Here is a 20,752-nt window from a genome sequence, read left to right as displayed (position 1 = left end):
CGGCGCTCAGCCGAGCCGGAGAGGCGCTGTCGTCTGCGGCCGCTAGGGGTCGCCACCACGCGGCCGCACCGTGAGAACCGCTTTAGGAGCATCTGGCGGTCCAGCCTTGGGACAGGGACCGAAGCAGGGCACTGGGATCGGATTTCTCCCCGCTCTCTATCTTCCGCCTGCCCCCCGTCTTCCGCAGTCACGGGCAGAGCCGTTCTCCTTCATCGCCTAATTTGGCGATGAGCCCGGAGGGCCACCGGGCAGCCGCCCCCGCTAGCCCGCGCCTTGTGCACCAGGGCCGCCAGCGCGCGTGGGCAGAGGCAGGAATAGCTCGGGGACATGATCCTTGCCGAGAGCAGAACTGGAAAGCGGCTGGTGACCGGATTAGGATCAGATGTGCCTCCGTGAAGCGCGAGCCGCCACCGGCTGCCCTGGCCATCTGTATATAAGCCGCCCCTGCTTCGGCCTCCGGGCAAGGTGGATTTGGACAAATGCCCCCGCCATGGCTCAATTCGCTGGCATCTCACACACAGTCGTTCTTGTGGCCTGACCCCTGTCTTTGCGGTTATTAGAGAGGCGCGGGGTCAAGGGTCGTCGCAGGGAGCCTCCAAATCTGGACCGACTCATTCTTCTCTGGGGCCGGGCCGTAGGTGGGGCCAGCGCCCACCATTTCCAGGGAGCAGACCTAAGAATGGGTCTTCTCCCCAGGCACACGCAGCACACATCAGGCAGGGTAGCAGGGTCAGGGTGGAGCTGAGTGGCAGGCAGGTGGGAGCTTCAAGGGCCACCCACTGTAAAGGCGTCACGTGGGGAGATTCTGACATCTGTCTCCTAGACATTGTTCCCCTTGCTTTTGTACCCCCATCAGCTTGCTCTCAAAAACCGGGCTTTCTTACTGGACTCACCTCCCTCCAGCCTCACCTACGGGGCCTCAGGACTTCAGAGGAAGCTGTGGTCTGAGAAGCCCCTAGAAATCTCTGTTCCCCACCCACCGCAGGGCTAAGGTAGGAGCTTGCTGTCCTGAGCTTTCTTGGGCTAACTCGGTCACATCAGCGTGGTGAATTTTTGTTTCTTTGCATAGCCCTGACTCTCTTGAAATTCGTTCTGTAAACCAGGCTGGCCTTGAAATTAGAGATCCGCCTGCCTCTATCTCCCGAGTTCTAGGACTAAAGACAAGACGTGTGCCACCTCATCCAGCTGTGTGCTAAATATTTTTTGAGTGAGGTGCTGTGGAAATGGAGGCCTGCGGCAGGCACCCTGTCTTTTCAGCCCATGGTAGGCTAGACATCCTGGCTCACCGCTCAAACGTTAGCTGCGGCTGAAGACAGAGCATTAGCCTAGCAGGCTTTAGACTTTGCTTCCCAGACCCTGCACTACAACAGAAGCTACGGGTGGGCCCCAAGCCGCCCTCAGTGTGAAGTCTTTGATGCTGACAGGCTGCTGTGCCGGGAGGGGTGGGGTAGGTGAGGGAGTGAAGCAGGTTAAGAGAAGGGCTTTCCCACAGGTGCTCGGTTTGAAGTTCTTTGTATCTGACACACATGTATTAGTACACATTTGCACTGTGCACGCGTGGGCACTGTGCAAACACGCCACCACACACAAGTGGAGGCTGGAGGACAACCTCAGGCGCCAGCCCTGGCCTGCCATTTTGTCTCAGGCTAAGCTGGCCCTGCAGCTTTGGGGGACTCTTCTGCCCCCTACCCCTCCCCACCCCCTACCCCCCCACCCCCGACCTCCAGCCAAATCTCAGCCACACCCACAAGTCTCTCTCAGGTAGCTCAGGCTGGCCTTAAACTCTGTGCAGTTGAAGATGACCATGAACTCCTGATTCCTCCGCTTCTACATGAGGGCTGGGATGACAGGGGTGAGCTACCAGGCTTGGATGAACTTTCTTTTTTTTATTAAGAACTGTTACAAACCAGGCATGGATGAACTTTCTTCTTTTTATTAAGAACTGTTACAAAATTACTCCATTCAGAAACAAACAAAACGGAGGGGGTCACAACATATCCCTGAGCATAGAAGTTTCACAAGGCACAGGGCAGTGGTGGCGCACACCTTTAATCCCAGCACTTGGGAGGCAGAGGCAGGCGGATTTCTGAGTTGGAGGCCTGCCTGGTCTACAGAGTGAGTTCAAGGACAGCCAGGGCTACACAGAGAAACCCTGTCTCTAAAAAACAAAAAAACAAAAAACAAAAAAAAAAGGTTGACACAGAAAGCCTGGTTTCCCCCGTGTTCCACCCACCTCCCGCTCCTCCTCCACCGCCCCTGTAGTCTCATGTTGTCAGAAGTGGCAGCCAGGGCCTCCTCCCTGCTCTTTGTGGAGTCAAGATGGCCCCCACACAGCCTGGAGTGTTTGTTGGGTGAGAGGCAGCTGACTGCTGAGACGGCTCTGCTTAGGCTGTGTTCTGAGGTGAGGTGTTCTGAGGTGAGGTGAGCGGTCAGGGCAGCGAGGCCTTGCGGGTGGTCAGCGGGCCAGATGTCTCAGCGCTGCCTGCAGGGACTTCTTCAGGAAGGTGGTGTTGGGCTCTAGGGCCACAGCCAGGTCCAGGCTCTGCTGCTCTGTGATCTGGAGAGAAGGAATCAGGTCAGGACTGCAGCGGCCCGCCTCGCCATCCCACCACTGTCCGGGCCCTGTTAGGGGAGAGGGCGGAAGCGGGACAGGCTCCTGAGCTCCTGAGCCTTTCTGCCCCTTGAGGTGAAGCAAAGCAGCAGGAAGGCCTGGAGTTCTCAGCTGTGGAGCTCAGAGCCGGCAGCTGCTGCGCTGCTGGACCTGGGACTCAGGGCCCTCCCAGGCCACAGATGAGGAGAGACATTTCCAGACACTCCTCAGACCTCCCTCCCTCTCCCTCCCTCCCTTCCTTCCCTCTCTCTCCCTCCCCCCCTCTCCCTCCCCTCTCTCTCTCTCTCTCTCTCTCTCTCTCTCTCTCTCTCTCTCTCTCTCTCTCGTTGCACATCTCCATTCTCCAACCCTGACTCTTCAAAGAAGACGGGTCAAAGTCCTTCCACTCTGAAGGTCCTGATGCCTCTGGAGGACGGCCCTTCTTCCGGGATCTAGAGAGGTCTGTGGAGGACCCAGGGGCCCCGGAACTACACAGCACATGAAAATACGGATTCTACTTCCTGGGATCATGGAGTCAACAAATTTTCTGCATGATGGCCAACCTTGCTTGTCAGCCTGACACAGCTGGGTGAAGACGGAGCCTCCGCTCAGGAACTGCATCCATCACCCCGTGGCCTGTGGGGCATTTTTGTGTTGCTATGCAACATATGAGGGCTCAGCCTACTGTGGGCAGTGCCACCTCCGACCAGGGGGTCCTGGATTGTATAAGAAAGCCGAGCCCAACGTTGTGGCCCAACCTTCAATCCCACCACTCAGGAGGCAAAGGCAGGAGTTTGGCCTCTGAGTTTGAGGACAACTAGGTCAACAGAGAATTCAGGCCAGCCTGGTCTACATAGAGATCAGGCTAACAAAAGATACAGAGCCCAGCAAGCAGGAAGCCCTGGGTTCCATCCCCAGCACTGCATAAACCCATCATCCTAGCACTCAGAAGCTGGAGACAGGAGGACCAGACGTTCGAGGTCACTTGGGCTGCATAGCAAATCCAAGGCCATACTGAGCTACCTGAGATCCTGTCTATTTTATGTTCATAGTACTTGTCCGCATGTCTGTCTGGGTGCAGGTGTCAAAAGCCCTGGAACCGGAGTTATAGACATTTGTGAGCCGCCATGTGGCCGCTGGGATTTGAACTCAGGTCCTCTGGAAGAGCAGTCAGTGTGCCTAACCGCTGAGCCATCTCTCCAGCCTGAGATCTTGTCTAAATGAAGAGCCACACAGGGCCTTCTAGGACAGGCTGCCAGGCCTGGGCCGGGGGCCAGGGGCGGGGGTGGGGGGTGGCTCATAGGGCGAAGGCGCTTGCTGCCAAGCTTGGCTAGCTGGGTTTGATCCCACGGAGCCACGGAGTAGAAGGAGAACTCAAGCTTCTGGAAGCTGTCTTCTGGCCCCTTCATGCGCACACACAAAATACATGAATTAAAATGCAATTTTAAAAACTAGCATCAGGTGTTGGAGAGATGGCTTAGCAGTTAAGAGCACCGACTGCTCTTCCAGAGGTCCTGAGTTCAAATCCCAGCACCCACATGGTGGCTCACAACCATCTATAGAGATCTGATGCAGCCTTCTGGGGTGTCTGAAAACAGCTACAGTGTACTTACATAAAATAAATAAATCTTAAAAAACAAAACAAAATGAAACTAAGTCTGGGCGTGTCGGTCTGACTTGCATCCCCAGTGTTGGGGGTTGGAGACCCGAGGCCCACTGCTCAGTCAGCCATGCCCGGCAGAGCTCCAGCCTGGTGGCAAACCATGACTGTACAGTGGAGCTGCTACACAGACGCTGTGGCCGAGACAACAGCCCCAGCAGAACGGGAGGCCGAGGCGGCAGGAGCTACCGGTGTCAGAGGGCTGTGCGCAGGAGCCTCAGAGGGCTTGGCACAGTGCCCAGCGGCTGCCGGCTCTCGCACTGTCAGCTCCTGGCTACAGGAGCGCCCTGCAGATCCCCAGGGTCAGTCCTGGCTCACGCTGCAGCCCTTGCCCGGGGTGGCTTTCCGCCGGCCTGTGGCCATCATGCTTTTTCAGTGTTTTGGGATGGAGAGAACCTCTCATACGGAATGGCCTGGCCTTGAATTCGCTGTCTGGCTTTGAACAAATCTTTTTTTAAAAAAGAGAAAAGAGAGTCATGTATCCAAGGCTGGCCTTGACCTTCGGATCTTCTGGTCCCAACCTCCTCAGAGCTGGGATTTTATGTGCCCCTCCCCCATCCAATTTACAAAGTATTAGAAATTAAGCCCAGGGTTTTGCGTAAGATAGACAAGTACCCTGCTAACGGAGCTAGCCCTAGCCCTCCCCACTTTTTATTATTATTGCCACTATTTTTTTTGGGGGGGGGGGGAGGATGCCAGGATCTCAATACAGTCCTGGCCCTCCTGGAGCGATGTAAACTAGGCCCGCCTCAAACTCAAGAGACCCATCCCCTCTTCTGCCTCCTGAGTGCTTAGACCAGAGGTGTTCGCCACCATGTCTAGCTTTATTTCTTTACTTTTGTGTTTTGTATTTGCCTCACCGTGTACCCGAGACTGACCTTGAACTAAGAGCCATCCCCCTGCCTCAGCCTGCTCCATACATTCACCACCCCTAGTCACAATCCCCAATAAGGCTTAGCTGCCCTCCTCCTTTGTCACCAAATGGCTGTGCAAGGTTCCTCCCAGGCAAGGCAGCTAGAGACAGAGTCAGCCCAAGGGGAAGATCAGCACACTGTCTCGGAACTCCCCAATGCCCCGCGGACTACTGCCGGAGGTCGTGGCTGGTGAGTCCCGGACACTCACGCTGGTCGGGTACTTGGTCATCACTGTCAGCATCAGCTTGGCATAGGCCATGGAGGTGGTGGCTGCCGGCCCCTCTTTGCAGAGTCTTTGCACCAAGACACCGAATACCTCAGGGGTCATCTCCACCTGCATGCATTGGGACATGGGACAGTGTCACAGGACAGCGTCGACCCTAAGCTATCCACCTCCTAGCAGGTAGCTCTAGAATGTTCCTCCACAAACCCAACCCTTGAAGTCTTGGTCCCAGGGCAAGGTGCTGGGAGGTGGGGTTTGTCTAGAGGGGACGGTGGTGGCCTGGCCCCTGTTCTCTCTCTGCGTCTCAGCTGCCATTACCAGAGCAGCCTACTGGTCAGACTGTGAAGAGAATGAGCTGGCAGGTAACGGGTCTCACAGAACAGCACCTGCCCTTGCAAAGGCTCAACCAGGGCCACGGGAGCCAGCAGCTCTAGTCTGCCTTAGCAGTTAAGCATGACTGAAGCCAGGCCGGGGTGAGGGTCTGACGGGCACTGCCAGGGGCTGATGCTAATGAAGGACCAACAGCACCAGGAGGCAGGCAGCACGTCCAGAGCCATCCTGCTCGCCACACCGTGGTCTCCACTCTCAGGGAAGGAGACCTGGGCATGAACAGGCTCGGTCAACACTGTGATGCTCCTTCGCCTGCCAACTCCACGGACTTGGAATCACCACAGAAATGCATCTCTGGGTGTGTCTATGAGGGCGTCCCCAGGGGTTCCACTGAAGGAAGGTCCTCCCTGAATACAGGAGCCACCATCTCACGGGCTGAGGACACTAGCGGAATGAGCCCAGGGGTCATCCCTTTCCTTTCTGAACATGGACACAATGTAACCAACAACTCAGCCTCCGCCCCAGGCCCCTCCCCACACAACAAAACCAAGCCTGCCTTCTTCAGGTTGATTTTTGTGGGGTATTTTATCACAGCAAGAAGAGTAATTAAACATTTACCTATGATGCAAACATGAGAGAAGCCAGGAATGGTGGTGTCCACTAGTAATCTGAGGACTCGGGGCAGGAGCCCAAGGTCAGCTTTCTATATAGTGAGTTCAAGGGCAGCCTGGACTATGAGAACTTGTCTTAAATAATGGTAGTAATAATGACGATAATATAATGATGGAGAATTTTAGGTGGTGATAGAGAAAACTGCTATGTGAGCCTGGGGTGTGGCTCCGTCGACGGAGCCCATGACCGGCACGCATGGAGCCCTGGGCTCAGTATCTAGTATCACATGAAATATGGCGTGGTGACGCACAGCACGTACGGAGTCCTCAGCTCACATGCCAGGTGGACAGACAGAGAGCAGGCCCCGGGGGCCCAGGGCTGGGGAGTTTCGGCCCCCCTGAGAAGCGGGGAAGGCCGGTTTAAGGGGCGCTGCCCTAGATTGGTACTGTTTCTCTGAGCCGGTGAGATCTAAGTGCCGGCCGGGGAGTCAGACGCCTGGGACAGAGTCAGGGGAACATTTGCTTTGCTCCTGTTGTTAAAGTTGTGACTCTAACCTCGTGTGCTGTGGCACGCCTGTAGTCCCAGCATGAGGAAGAGTAGCCAAGAACTGAAGGTCACCCCCACCACACAGGGGGTTCTAGGCTAGCCTGGGCCACGTGAGAGAGAAGTGGAGACACCAGTCCCAAGGCAGGTGCTACTAAAAGACAGGACTAGGTGGCCAGGGGTCAGCTGTCCGTCCCTGGCTGTACCTGGAGGGCCTTCTGCCACTGTCAGTGATACAGGTATGAGGCGTGGCCTGCTTGCCTGACCCTGAAGCCCTCAGCCCACAGAGCCTCTCGGGGGAGCACACTCACCTGACGCTCCAGGAGCGCCTGCAACACCAGGAACGTCTCTTCCTGCCAGGCCAGCTCCAGGACCTGCCTGCACAGAAGACACCAGGTAAGGCCTGTCCCCACAGCCACTCGGGGTCCACAGCAGAACAGCACCAGCCTTATCCCAGCAGCTGTGGACCCCAGAACCATGCCGGGCTTGGTCTCAGGCTTTATCACAGACCGTCTGTGTAGGTTTTCTGTGCTGAGGGTGGAATCGCACAGGCTCTGAGGCTAAGTGGTCAGCAAGCGGTGGCTGGCGCTATCTGAGGCTAATGCCCCTACCCCGCTATGGGTTTTTCTGTCTAATTTATTTCTGTGAGTACACTGTAGCTGTCTTCAGACACACCAGAATAGGACATCCCTTTATAGATGGTTGTGAGCCACCATGTGGTTTCTGGGATTCGAACTCAGGACCTCTGGAAGAACAGTCAGTGCTCTTAATCACTGAAACACCCCCATTTTGTTTTGTTTGTTTGTTTTTCCCCTTTGAAAGACTCACAACTATGTGTTCTAACACTCAGAAAGCAGAGGCAGATGGATCTCTGAGTTCGAGGCCAGTCTGGTCTACAGAATGAGTTCCAGGACAGCCAAGGCTACACAGAGAAACCCTGTCTTGGAAAACCAAAAAGCACCTACTTTGTAGCCCAGGCTGGCCTGGAACTCAAAGCAATCCTCCTGCCTCACTTTCTCCTGAGTGCCGAAATCTGACACACGAGCCATCACATCTGGCTCCTTTCTATTTTACATCTGGCTGTGGAATCTGTTTTACTATTTCTTTCCGCTGCACTCATCGGGGTCCGCCATATGGGTTCTAAGAGTCAGACCCGTGGGGCCAGACATGGTGGCAACCAAGCACCGTTACCCAGCAAGTCATCCCTCCAGCCCGACTGTGAGTTTTGCTTGTTTTTAAGACTTTTATTCTTTGTAATCGCATGGTTGTGTGTGTGTCACCTCGGCTCAGGTAACGGAAGCCAGCTAGCATCCTAGGCCCTGGGCTGCAGCCACAGGCAGCTGCGAGCTACCTGCTGTGGGAGCAGAAGCCATCTTAGCTCTTCTGCAAGAGCAGCATACTCTGACCTGCTGACTGTCTCCCTAGCCCCGCTATCTGCATTTAAGAAACAATGTACCCCAGGCTGGCCCCAAACTTGCCACTCAGTCAAGGCTAGTCTTAAACTCTTGACCCTCCTGCCTCTACTTCTCAAGGGCGAGATTTCAGGCTTACACCACTTACCCAGCCATTCTTTGATTTACTGCCTACATTTAATCCCGATTTTAAGCACTTCCATACTAGCAACATCACATGTATTTCGGTGCTGAGACTCCTATGGGGCAAACTCGCAGTCTCCACTGAGCAACACCGAGCACCTGGACGTCACATTTTCTGTGACCCCACGGTACCTATTACCACACAGACTACCTGGGAAAACCCACAGAGGGACGGCCAGGCTCAGAGACAGGAGTGAGGAGTTCAGGCCCATGTGCCTTGTCATCCCAGCACTCGAGAGGTAGATGGTGGGAGTTCAAGGCTAGCCTCAGCTATGAAGTTATGCTCAAGGCCAGCCTGGGCTACATGAAACTGCTTCGGAAATAAATACACATAAATAAACAAAGGAGCTTGAGCTTGAGTTAATAAACAAGGTCAACATTGAACTCATGTTTTAACCACTGCAGCATATCCTGGCTAGCCTGAGCTACTTCTTAGAGGGAGCACACCCAGAAAAACCGGTGACGGTGCCCGGCATACCACCTAACATGGGCCCAGAGGAAAGGGCACCAGGCAGGTTTGAATCCCAGTGCCGCGATGGGCATGCGTACGTGTGTGCATGCATGGTGCCCGGGGTGAAACCGTGGCCTCATGCCCGCTTGCCCTGGGGAGAAAGCGGAGGGAGGTTAGCATCCAAGCCTGCACACTCACCCCAGAATCTGGACCTGCATGTCTGGCTCCAGAGACTCGTCCTTTATAAGGGAACACAGTAACTCGGTCTGCGCAGGACCTGGCCAGAGACAGGAGAGGAGAGAGGGCTGGGGGGGCAGGGGAAGGCTGCAAGGGTGAGGGTGCGAGGGTGAGGGCGCCCGCTGCCGGGAAGGAACTGGTTACTCACTGGACCAACTCCCAGCAGGCCCTGGGGTGAAGTGCCCTGGACTGACTCAGACCATGGGCTGGTTCTGCACGCACCTACACGTGGGTCCTGGAGCAAGGGACAGAGGACAGCCCTGCAGACGGCGTAGGTGTGCTTTACACAGAAGGAGAAAAGGGCCACTCTGAGAAGTCTGGAGGCCGAGGATGGCAGGGAGCGGATCTAGTCACAGGGGAGAGGGCAGGGTCACGGCTTCCCTTCAGGACTGGTTATCTCACGCACGTTTCAGAGGGCAATCCATGTTTTGGGTCTGTATTTAAGATCACACTGGCTCCCAAACCTGACAGCCCATCTGGGGCCCAGGCGGTGAGAAATTACATGTATAACAACGTACAGCCAGGAGCCCGCCCCTCTGCCCCTCTCCCAAGCCCCTTCCGGAGGACTCAATGGATTTTCATTGTCCCTGGCCTTCCGGTGCCCCCTGTGCCCACCCACCCGGTCAAGAAAGAGGCTCCTGGCCAGCACAGAGGCGTTGCTGAGACTGAGGGCTGGTGTGAGAGCCAGCAGGCGGCTGCAGAGCTGCAGGAGGCCTCCGTCGGGGAGCTGGGGGAGCTGTAGCTCGCTGCATAGCAACTCCATCTGGGTGGGGGACACCGAAGACACTCAGCTGCCTCTGCCAGGCTACAAGCCCAGTAGGCAACCCAAAGGACAGGCAAGGAAGGAGGCAGCGGGAACGCCGCACCTAGCAGGGAGAGGCGCTACAGTGGGAGGAGCCTGGGAAGGCAGAGAGTGCAAGCCCCTCCCCTGAGCTCCAAGGGAGGCAGGGAAAGAGGCAGGTGCAGGGGTGACCTCAGGGACGGGCCTGCCTCACCTCGTTGGGACTACATTCATGAAGAAACTGCAGGTCCACTAGGGGCTCCTCCAGCCCCTCCAGTCCCTGAGGAGGCAAATCCGATGTAAGGGCCAGCAGAGTCCTTGTGACAGGTCACAGGGGCTACTCTAGGAAGGCACGCCCAGAGGAGGACTTCCTGGGGGATGTCCACACTTGACCCTGTAGTGTCTGTCAGATCTCCCTCCTACCCAGCCCCATGCCAGGCTCCACCATCTGGGGCTTCCCTGGGCACAGCTACAGTACACAGAGAAGCCGGAAGGGCGGTGGTGGACGGGAGAGCCGGTCACCTCCTGGAAAGCCTTCAGCAGCCGCTGCAGCCTGGGCACCTGGTCCTGCGGAGGAGAGCGCAGTCATGGACGATCTGTGGCCCTCTCAGCTCCCTCTGCCGACACCCCCAACCACCGCCCCCCCCAAGAGCTGGGGAACCGGGTCCAGCTCCCAGCACCCACACCGGGCTGCTCACAATCTCCAGGCCCCTGTAACTCTAGCTCTGGGAGAGCTGACACCCTCTTCTGGCCTCCATGGGTACCACACGTGTGTGGACACACAAGGACAAGCAGGCACACACATAAGATAAATAAAACCTCTAAGGGGACGTGGGGGCAGCCCAGTGGGAGCTGACGAGCAAAGGCAATCAGAAGCAACAGGCATGGGCCGCCTCCATCTTGCCTCCATCTTACAAGATGCCTGGGGCAGGCCTGTGTGAAGCCCAGCCGGTCGCTTCTTCTCCACACCCAGCCTCAGTGGGGTAGGTAGACCTCGTATGGGCGGAGCATCAGGGCAGGTGCTTCCTGACCCCAGTAACCCCCTCCCCACCCCACCAGTCTGGAGAGGGGAAGCCTCACTCCTTCTACCCCCCACAACCCACCCCTCATCCCTGGTCCATGGACATGAGAGGTCCCTGCTGGAAAACGTGTCTTTCGCCATCACCCTGAAGGGCCAGCTTCCCGGCCACAATACCTGGACAGCTTTGGGCAACGCCACCCTGTCAGCGGGACCCTCAGCCTCCTCCACGCCCGGGCTAGTCTCCCGAGCCCCGGCTTCAGTATCGGGCTGTGCACCTCCTGCATCTGCTGTGGATTCCGATGACTCTAGCTTGGCTCTCTCTTCCCGTTCCTTTCCGTCCACCACCTCCTCCCAGCCCCGGAACCTTTTAGGGGATCTCTCTGCCTGGGGGCCAGCAGCCTCTTCCGGCTCCTTCCTCCGTTTCCCACAACGCGGCGGCGATAGTCTGTCTTCTTGTTTAGGATCTGGAGCCAGGGCCAATTTCAGCCCCCTCCCGCCTTGGCCCAGCCGCCCACACAGGTCCCGGAGCTGTGACTGACAGCTTCCGGTCAGTAGCGAGGATCCCTCCACAGCGACTCCGTCCTCCACAGCCCTTCGTAGCAGCTCCCTGAGGGCGTGCAGCCAGGCATCAGGAGTGGACGCTTTGTCCTGCTGGTCAAGCTGAAGAATGGAACGGAGACCACTTTCAGGTAAGGAGGGTCGAAGGGCCAGCAGCAGGGACATCAGGTTCTTCCGGCACATCCCAGGCAGCCGGAGCAACAGTGGAAGTCTAGAAACAAAGGATGTTTGTGTTTTTGGTTTTTCGAGACAGGGTTTCTCTGTGTATCCCTGGCTGTCCTGGAACTCACTCTGTAGACCAGGCTGGCCTCGAACTCAGAAATCCGCCTGCCTCTGCCTCCCAGAGTGCTGGGATTACAGAGGTGCGCCACCACCGCCCGGCATTTTTTGTTTTCTGAGTTGGGGGGTTCTCACTATGTAATCCAGGCTGGTCTTGACCCCTCAATCCTCCAGCCTTACTTCGCACCCTCAGTGCTGATTACAGGCATGTACCATACTGGTTGGGGCAGACTGGCTAGGGAGTCAAACACTGTGGCGGGGAACCGCCAGGGACCGGAGAGTGGTACCTTCAAGAGTTGCTGAGGCTAGGTGGCCAGGTCTGGTGACACCTACCTTTAAACCCTGCTCTTGCAAAGCTAAGGCAGTCAGATCTCTATGGGTTTGAGGCCAGCCAGAGCTAAACAGTGAGGCCCTGTCTCCAAAAATAACAACCCAGGGTTGCTGAGGATGGAGGGGTCTGTAGTCAGGGACGCTTGACAGGCACTGGGCCCTGTTCTTAGACCTCAGACCAGAAAGGGCTTCACAGAGCAAGTGGGACAGGAAGCAGGGACTCCGTAACAACCCCTCACCCCACCCTTTTCCGCTCCTAAGGGCCAGCTGCTGCAAATAACCGGCATTCTCTTTCAAGCCTGGCCTCCAGGGCTTCCCCGGGGTCCCACGCATTTAGCGCTCTAGGATTCTACTGAGGTAAGCAGTCCAAAGCCAGTGTGTCACAAGCAAGTGACCCTGTCTTCGAGCCTCCCTGTGTCAGAGCTATTATCACACAGAGGTGCCTGGCATGTGAGGATAATAGAGACTACATATATATATATATATATATATATATATATAGAGAGAGAGAGAGAGAGAGAGAGAGAGAGAGAGAGCACTTTTTTCTTTTTTGTGACAGGGTTTCTAGGACAGTAGTCCTAGCTGTCCTGGAACTAGCTCTGTAGGCCAGGTTGGCCTCAAACTCACAAGAGATCTGTCAGCCTCTAGTTTTGCTGGCTTGTGCAGCCCAGTCTTCCAAGTTGAAGCAATCCTCCTGCCTCAGCTTCCCGATTGCTGAAATTAGACACTACACTGTATGGCCCATAGTTTTAACACCGGTGTCCACTTGCCATCTGTACTGAAGATGCTTTATTTTTATTATTTCTACTGTTGTTTTGACAGGGTCTTTCCATGTCGTCCTGGCTGGTCTTGAACTTGAAGAGAGTAGTGCCATGACCAGCGTGCACCTCTACAACCCGCCTTTATTCTTTTTACTAGACAGTCTCACTCTGTTGCCCTGGAACTCAAGAGATGCGCTCGCCGCTGCCTCCTGAATGCTGGAGTTAAAGCCATGTACCACCAGCTCAGCAACTGCAGATGAAGCAAGCAACAAGATCAGTCTGCTCTTAGAACTCTGCCTGAAGCCGGGCGGTGGTGGTGCACGCCTGTGATCCCAGCGCTCTGGGAGGCAGAGGCAGGCGGATTTCTGAGTTCAAGGCCAGCATGGTCTACAGAGTGAGTTCCAGGACAGCCAGGGCTACACAGAGAAACCCTGTCTCGAAAAAAACAAAAATCAAAAAAGACAAAATGCGTGTCTCAGCCCATGTAATCCTCGCGCACACTTGTAATCCTATCACTGAGGAAATAGCTGCAGGAGTTCGAGGCTAACCTGGGCTAGACCGAACCCTGATTCAACTACCCAAATCAGCAGGGGGGAGGCGGCGGGGGCCGCGGGCGGGGACTCACAGCTCCAGGCGGCCGTCGGGGCCCCGCACCTCGGGTTCTACGTGGCCCAGCGCCTCCAGGAAGCCATCCCAGGGGAAGTGCCCCGCGCGGCGGCCGAGGGCGCGCAGAACCCCTAGCCCGCGCCGCGCGCCCTCAGGCCCCGACTGTAGCGCCTGAAGCAGGAGGCGGGCGGGGGCCTCCAGGGTCGCCCAGGGCGCCGTCCCGGCCGAAGCCACGGTGTCCAACACCGACTTCGCCAGCGCAGAGCCGACGCGGGGACACACGGGACAGAGACTCTGCTCAGCCCGCGCATAGATTCTCAGAGCCAGAGAAACCAGGAGCAATAAAGTCGAAGGGGTGTGGCCTGGCGACGGGCGGGACCGGAAGGGGCGTGATTATCGGGAAGGGGCGGAACCAGCTACTAACCAGACCCGTAAGAGAGCGTTCAGGAAAGGGGCGGGGTGGGGGCGGGGCGAGTGCATCAGGAAGCAGTTTAACCCCCTGCATAATAAGAGAAGCCCGCGAAGGGGCGGAGCCAGTTCCAGCGACTGGAGCCAATCAGGTCCGCGCTTGATGGACTGGCTGTACTACGCTGCTGCCTAATCTTAACCGTTCTCCACGTCTTTTTGAAATGTTTCTTTTAAAAAATTATTTCATGTGTACGGGTCAGTTGCTTGCTTGTATGTAAACGCACCATGTCTGGTTCCCACGGAGGCCAGAGGAGGGCATCGGATGTCCTGGGACTGGAGTTAGAGATGGCTGTAAATTTACACGTGGGGTCTTCTGCAAGAGCAGCTAATACTCTTAACCGCTGAGCCATCCCTCCAGCTCCGTTTACACTTTTATTTTTCCTGTTAATGTGTGTGCCTGTGTATATGTATGTGGGCCACATGTGTGCAGGAGCCCTGGAAGGTTAGAAGAGAAAAATCAAATCCTTTGAAACTTGAGACTGCACACTGACACTGAGAACCCCAGTCTTTGAGTACAGTTAGCACTCTTAACCACTAAGTCACCTCTCCAATTCCTATCCCTTTACATTTTTATTTTTAATCACGAGTATTGGGCGTACGTGGATGTGTTGCTGGAGGATATTTGTATGTATATATGGTGTGTATGTGTTCTGAACCCTAGTCCTCTATGAGATGGCAATATGGCCTCTTAACTGATGAGACACCTCCCCAGCCACAAATTATCAAATATTTTGACTATGACAGTTACTTTCAGGAAGATTAAAAAAGGGAGATAAATTGAGATACCTTAAAATAGGATGGCCAGGCAAGATGAACCAGTGAAGTCCCGGTCAGCAAGCCTGAAGGGAGGTGGGGACAGGAAGACAAGGAACAGGGCAATGGCCCTGGGGCTGCGGGGTGGCTGGAGAGGGGATCAGAGAGGTCACCAGGCTTGAGGTCACACAGAGGGTATTGGCTTTCTGCTCTGAATATCTTGGGAAGCCAGGGCAGTAATTTTGAACTTATTTTGATCTGAGCCAAACTATTTATTTATTTCAAAGGAATGAGCTGAAACAGATAAGGTCTTTACTGATTCACAAAGGGGAGAAAAGGAAAGAAAGGAACAGAGCCTTCTTGTAGTAAAACCTTCTTTCTCCAGTAAGCAGACTGCAGCAGATTCCTGGGGTTCCACAGAGGAGCTGGGGGGACCCCAAGAAGTACAGCTGGGACCTCCCCCAAGCCTCAGCCAGGACCTCACTCCCTGAGGCTTGGCATTTGAGTCATCTGGGTAGAAGTGGGGCAGAGTTCTAAACGTGGTTTAGATTTCCAGGTTCAGAGCAGTCCAGGACGGAATCCCCACCCTCTGAGGTGAATGTCCAGCTCAGTCTCTCAGAGGCCAAGGAAAGCAGATGGCCCTGGGGACAGCATGTGTCAGCTCAGTTATATCTTATCGTTTTTCTTCTAAAATCCTTCTACAAAACAGTAAATTTAAAAAAAAAAATCAAAAACTTGTAAAGCAGGTAAGAACCTTTCTTCACCTTGGGCTTCTCCCCATTGCAACGCCCATGCCTCCCCCCACCCCAGACTGGGAAACTTCAGTTCACAGGGGTGGAGGGGGGGGGGTTGCAGAGAAGCTCCAGCAATTACCACGAAGATTCCTGCCCAGCAGGTCCCTGCCCTCCCCTGATCTTTCTTTTCTTTTCTTTTCTTTCTTTCTTTCTTTCTTTCTTTCTTTCTTTCTTTCTTTCTTTCTTTCTTTCTTTCTTTCTTTCTTCTTTCTTTCTTTCTTTCTTTCTTTCTTTCTTTCTTTCTTTCTTTCTTTCTTTCTTTCAGAGGGCACCAGACCCCATTACAGATGATTGTGAGCCCCCATGTGGTTGTGGTTGCTGGGAATTGAACTCAGGACCTCTGGAACAGCCGTTGGTGCTCTCTCTCTCTCTCTCTCTTTCTTTAAGTTTTTATTTAATGTATGAGCGCTCTGCTGCATATACACCCGCAGGCCAGAAGAGGGCGTCAGGTCTCCTTTTAGATGTTTGTGAGCCACCAAGTGGTTGCTGAGAACTGAACTCAGGATCTCTGGAAGAAGGGTTAGTGCTTGGAACCGCTGGGCAGTCTCTCCAGCTCGCAGTCAGTACTATTAGATGCCGAGCCGTCTCTCCAGTCCCCTCCCTATTCTTCCAGCAGCTCCTGGCAGCTGAGAGCCAAGGTAAGAGCATGTGTCCTGCCCTTCTTGCCCCCCCCACCCCCCCCCACACACACTGCCAAGCACAGGACCAAGGCCAGGGTACAATCTGGGAAGAGCACGTCTGTCTCTAGCTTGCTGGTCTCTAGGAATGATGTTGTCCCCAACCCCATAAAGTAGAGAGAAAAACCCAGAAGCCTTTGCTTTAGCTATAGCTATAGAGCTTCCCAGGTGAAGTTAGGCAGGCACAATATTGTCACATGCGTTACCATTTAGGGTGGATAGTTTAAAAATACTGGTCCTCACATCATCTAGGCTGCCTGCCAACTTGATGTGTCACTGAGGATGACCAGGGACTTCTGAGCCTCCTGCCTCCACCTCCCACGTACTGGGATGACGGGTGTGTGCCCGTATTCCCAGCAAGGAGCAAACTGAGGGTGTGTTCCTGCTAAGCAATCATATTGACCGAGCCCCAGCCCCAGCCCCAGTGGACATTGTATTACTTTTCTGTTGCTGTGATAAAACACCATGACTAGGGGCTAGAGAGATGGCTCAGCGTTTATGAGCACTGACTGCTCTTCCAGAGGACCAGAGTTCAATTCCCAGCACCCTCATGACAGGCAGCTCACGACTGTCTGTGACTCCAGTTCCAGAGGATCTGGCAGCCTCTCAGAGACAGGCAGGCAGAACGCCAATGCACGTAAAAATAAATAAATCTTTAATCAACACCAAGACCAGGACCAAGACAACTCATATAAGAAAGAGTTTATTTTATTCGGGCCTATGGTTCCGGAGGGTTAGCAGCCCATGATGGCAGAGTAGATTAGGCTTCAGAGCAGGAGCAGGAACCGCTGAGCTTAAACTGCAAACGCAAGTGGATAGCAAACTGGGAACCGCACTTGGCTTCGAACCCTCAAAGCTGGTCCCTGGGGACATACTTCCTCCAGTGGAAACCAGATCTGGTTGAAAGGTCATCAAATAAGAGATGAACAATCCGCTTCAAGCCATGTTCTTCCAGGAGAAAAGGGCTCTCAAGTCTGGCGGGCGATGTTCTCCAGGGCAGGCACAGAACCGCGAGGACCCCACTGCTGCCTTGTAGCGTTGACGTTCACACCACCGTCTTCCAGCAGGTGGCAGTGGAGCGCCTCAAAGGAGACCCTTCTAACCGCGAACCGTTTATCCACTTCTTTCCAACTTATTTTTACTAGTTACGTACAAGGACGGGACCCTCAGCTGTGCCTCTGTAGCCAAGTTAGAACAGTGTATTGGCTGGGCGGTGGTGACACACGCCCTTAATCCCAGCACTTGGGAGGCAGAGGCAGGCAGATTTCTGAGTTCGAGGCCAACCTGGTCTACAGAGCGAGTTCCAGGACAGCCAGGGCTACACAGAGAAACCCTGTCTCGAAAAAAAAAAATCCCCCAAAACAGTTATATTGGGCTACCGGGGTGGCCTTGGCTGGTGCAGCTGGGGGCTGTGGACACGAGGTCAGCCTCAGGGAGGCCAGCCAGGGTCGTGAGTACACAGAGAAGGAGTTTGTCCCTAAAGCCTTCTTAAATCGATGACCATCTGGGCCCCTCTCACTCCCCACAGACACGGGGCCCTCGGAGCACCCAGGCGGCGGCCGCAATTCCTCAAAACAACTGTGCTTTTTTTTTCTCTTTCAACAACTACCGCCAGGATGGCTCCACGCGGGGCCCCATGGGAACCCCCGGGCTTCCCTTTCCTGGCCCCTACGTGACACCAGCCATGTCAACACCTGTGCTGGACGCTGCTTTGAGTGGCTTCTGTTTTTGTTTTGTTTTGAGACAGGCTGTCATTATGTAGCTCTGGCTGGAGCTAGCTGTGTAGGTCAGACTGGCCCCAAGCTCTGCCTGCGACTGGCTCTGCCCCCCAAGAGCTGGGATTAAAGGTCTCCCCACCCACAGATCCCTCCCTCCCTCCCTCCCTCTCTCTCTCTTGCTCACTCACTCTGTTTTTTGTTTTGTTTTGTTTTTTGGAGACAGGGTTTCTCTGGCAGTCCTGGAACTCACTCTGCAGCCCAGGCTGGCCTTGAACTCACAGAGATCTGCTTGCCAGCACTGCCAGGCTTTAGCCACATAGGTCTGTAAGTGTCCCTCCGCCTCAGCCGCTGTGGTGGTCTTCCAGGTCTCCCCTCCCTTCTGAGTTCCTCTGTCCCTCCTGGTGCCAGCTTGGACCCGAACATTGGGGTTCACGGCTTACTTGCCTCCTCAAGCTACATAGACCGTGCCTCCGTTGCTTCTTCCACAGTGTGAAGAGACTAAGGCTCCTCACCTCACACAGTGACGGCAGGTGACCCCCACCCCCACCGTCACCCCACCCCACCACACAGATGCTACAGGCTCTCATTCCAGTCCTCAGGACGCTGGGCTCCACAGACCTACCAAAGCCTTCCAACTGGGAAACAAGTGACCAGTGACACCCATTTTAACCTCCATCTGCCTGAGGCACCCTTATTTTCTCCTCTCGAAGGCCCTGCTCTCCCTCCGTCGTTCCCCGGGGAGTTGCTTTTTCTCAGTAGCTGACCAGGTGCCATTGTGGTGCATAGGCAAGTCGTACAGATGAGGCTGATAGAGCCCTGGGGACGGGCAGGGGCCAGGAGGCCATTCCTCCATTCCTCTCCCCTCCCCTTGCAGCCCCTCCCCCTCCTAGCTGTCCCACACTGGCTTGAGGACATCCAGGGAGGAATGCTGTTCTTCTGTCCAGTGCACAGGTACCTCAGGCGGTGGGTGTGGCAGGGCAAGATGCAAAGGCCCACATTTTATCCACACGGACACCAAATCCTGACTGTCCTCCTTCCAGGGGCTATGGCTCCTGTCAGAAGTTTTCTGCTCACTCAAGTGGCATCTACAGAGAGCCAACTGCACGCAGGGCTTTGTAGGAAGCTCAGCTCTAGCCCAGGCCATGCCCCAGGAAGTCTCAGGCATCTCTCACGTACCCACTGTGCGCCCTCCAGTGCGGTACCCGTGACCTACAAGCACCTGTCATGGTCCAAAGTCCTAAGTGTTCAGAGCCTAAAATACATTTAGCAAAAAGGAAGACTAAAACACTTTATGTTGATTGAATTAGTTGATAATATTGCACATATAACTTTGGTCCATTAGACTATATAAAATGCTTTTGTGTGTGGTCTTGTATAGCTCAGGCTGGCCCAAACTCAAAGCAACCTTCCTATCTCAGCCCTCTCGAGTCCTGAGATTACAGGTGTGAGCCACCATGCTCAACTACATGGAAATTATTCTTTAACCATTAAAAAGGTACCAATGGGGCTGGAGAGATGGCTCAGCAGTTAAGAGCACTGATTGCTCTTCCAGAGGTCCTGAGTTCAATTCCCAGCAACCACATGGTGGCTCACAACCATCTGTAATGGGATCTGACGCCCTCTTCTGGTGTGTTTGAAGACAGCAACAGTATAAAAAAGTCTCAAGTGTGCTGGGCTCTGGTGGCATACGCCTTTAATCCCAGCCCTTGGTAGGCAGAGGCAGGAGGATCTCTGAGTTCAAGGCTAGCCTGGTCTACAGAATGAGTTCCAGGATGGCCAGGGCTACACAGAGAAAGCCTGTCTCGGAAAGACAAACAAAAAAAGGTACCACATGGGACTGGAGGGATGGCTCAGTGGTCAGGAGCACTTCCTGCTTCCCAGAGGACCTAGATTCAGTCCCAGCACCCAGGTTTGAGGCCAGCTTGGGCTACAATATCAAGGACCAGGCTAGCCCATGTCTCAAAAATCCACAACAAGGGCTAGAACACTGGCTGTGCTTGCAGAGGACTTGGGGGTGGGCCCCAGCAGCCACACGGTGGCTCACACTAGCTGTGACTGCAGTTCCAAAGGGCCCAACAACCACTTCTTTTGTCTTTCAAAGGCACCAAGCATACAAACAGTGCACAGGCATGCGTGTGGGCCTGCACCAGCAAGCACACGCGCACACGCACGCACACACACACACACACACACACAAACAAACAAGTGATGGTTTCCCTGAGTATGGCCCCCATATATGTTGGTGTGCTTGATCACTAGGTGTGAGCTTTGAAGTTTCAAAAGTCCACACCACTCCCAGTTAGCTTGCTCTCTGCCTCCTGCCAGTGGCTCCAGCGCCATGCCTGCCTGCCTGCCTGCCCGCCTGCCCACCTGCCCGCCTGCCTGCCCGCTTGCTGGCTATGCTCCTGCTGTGATTGTCAGGGACTCTAACACTCTGGAATTGTAATCCCCCAACAAACTCTTTCTTTGTTAAGTTAGTCGTGGTGCTTTGACCGACACACACAAATCAACACTCTCCAAAACAAAATGACCCTGAGATCCTGAGCAGAGCTGGCACTGTACCCTAAGTGACTATGGTCAGCTCCCTAGTTCTCTTATTGGTCAGAGTGGCTGGTAGAGCTTGGGGCATGGGATGCAGCTGAGAATATTTTTAAGTTAATGTCTGTCTGTCTGTCTGTCAATCCATCCCATCTCTTGTCCCCCATCCTGTGCCCCTCCCAGCCCCCAGCTGGACACCAAACACAGGACCTCCCTCTTATGTGATCACTACTAATTCTAAACCACAAATTCTAAAGCTAGAGGTGGAGGCCGAGTCGTCAGAGGTCATCGGTGACCTGGCCTGGGGAGGCAA

General features: G+C 54.8%; 1 protein-coding gene across 1 annotated transcript; it reads right to left on the bottom strand.

Annotated features, from left to right (window-relative positions):
• Positions 1 to 1,917: 1,917 nt before the first annotated feature.
• Fance (FA complementation group E) lies at positions 1,918 to 13,878 on the bottom strand (the record flags this gene model as incomplete). Its single annotated transcript, XM_052164432.1, has 10 exons — positions 1,918 to 2,557; positions 5,373 to 5,498; positions 7,184 to 7,250; positions 9,117 to 9,195; positions 9,378 to 9,501; positions 9,775 to 9,918; positions 10,151 to 10,216; positions 10,459 to 10,503; positions 11,132 to 11,726; positions 13,511 to 13,878. Coding segments are annotated over 10 exons (1,716 nt in total), but the record flags the coding sequence as incomplete, so codon positions are not given.
• Between the last annotated feature and the right edge of the window lie 6,874 nt (positions 13,879 to 20,752).

Source organism: Apodemus sylvaticus, chromosome 19 (assembly GCF_947179515.1).
Source record: "Apodemus sylvaticus chromosome 19, mApoSyl1.1, whole genome shotgun sequence".
NCBI lineage: Eukaryota > Metazoa > Chordata > Mammalia > Rodentia > Muridae > Apodemus > Apodemus sylvaticus.
This window is presented reverse-complemented; position numbering and strand designations above follow the sequence as displayed.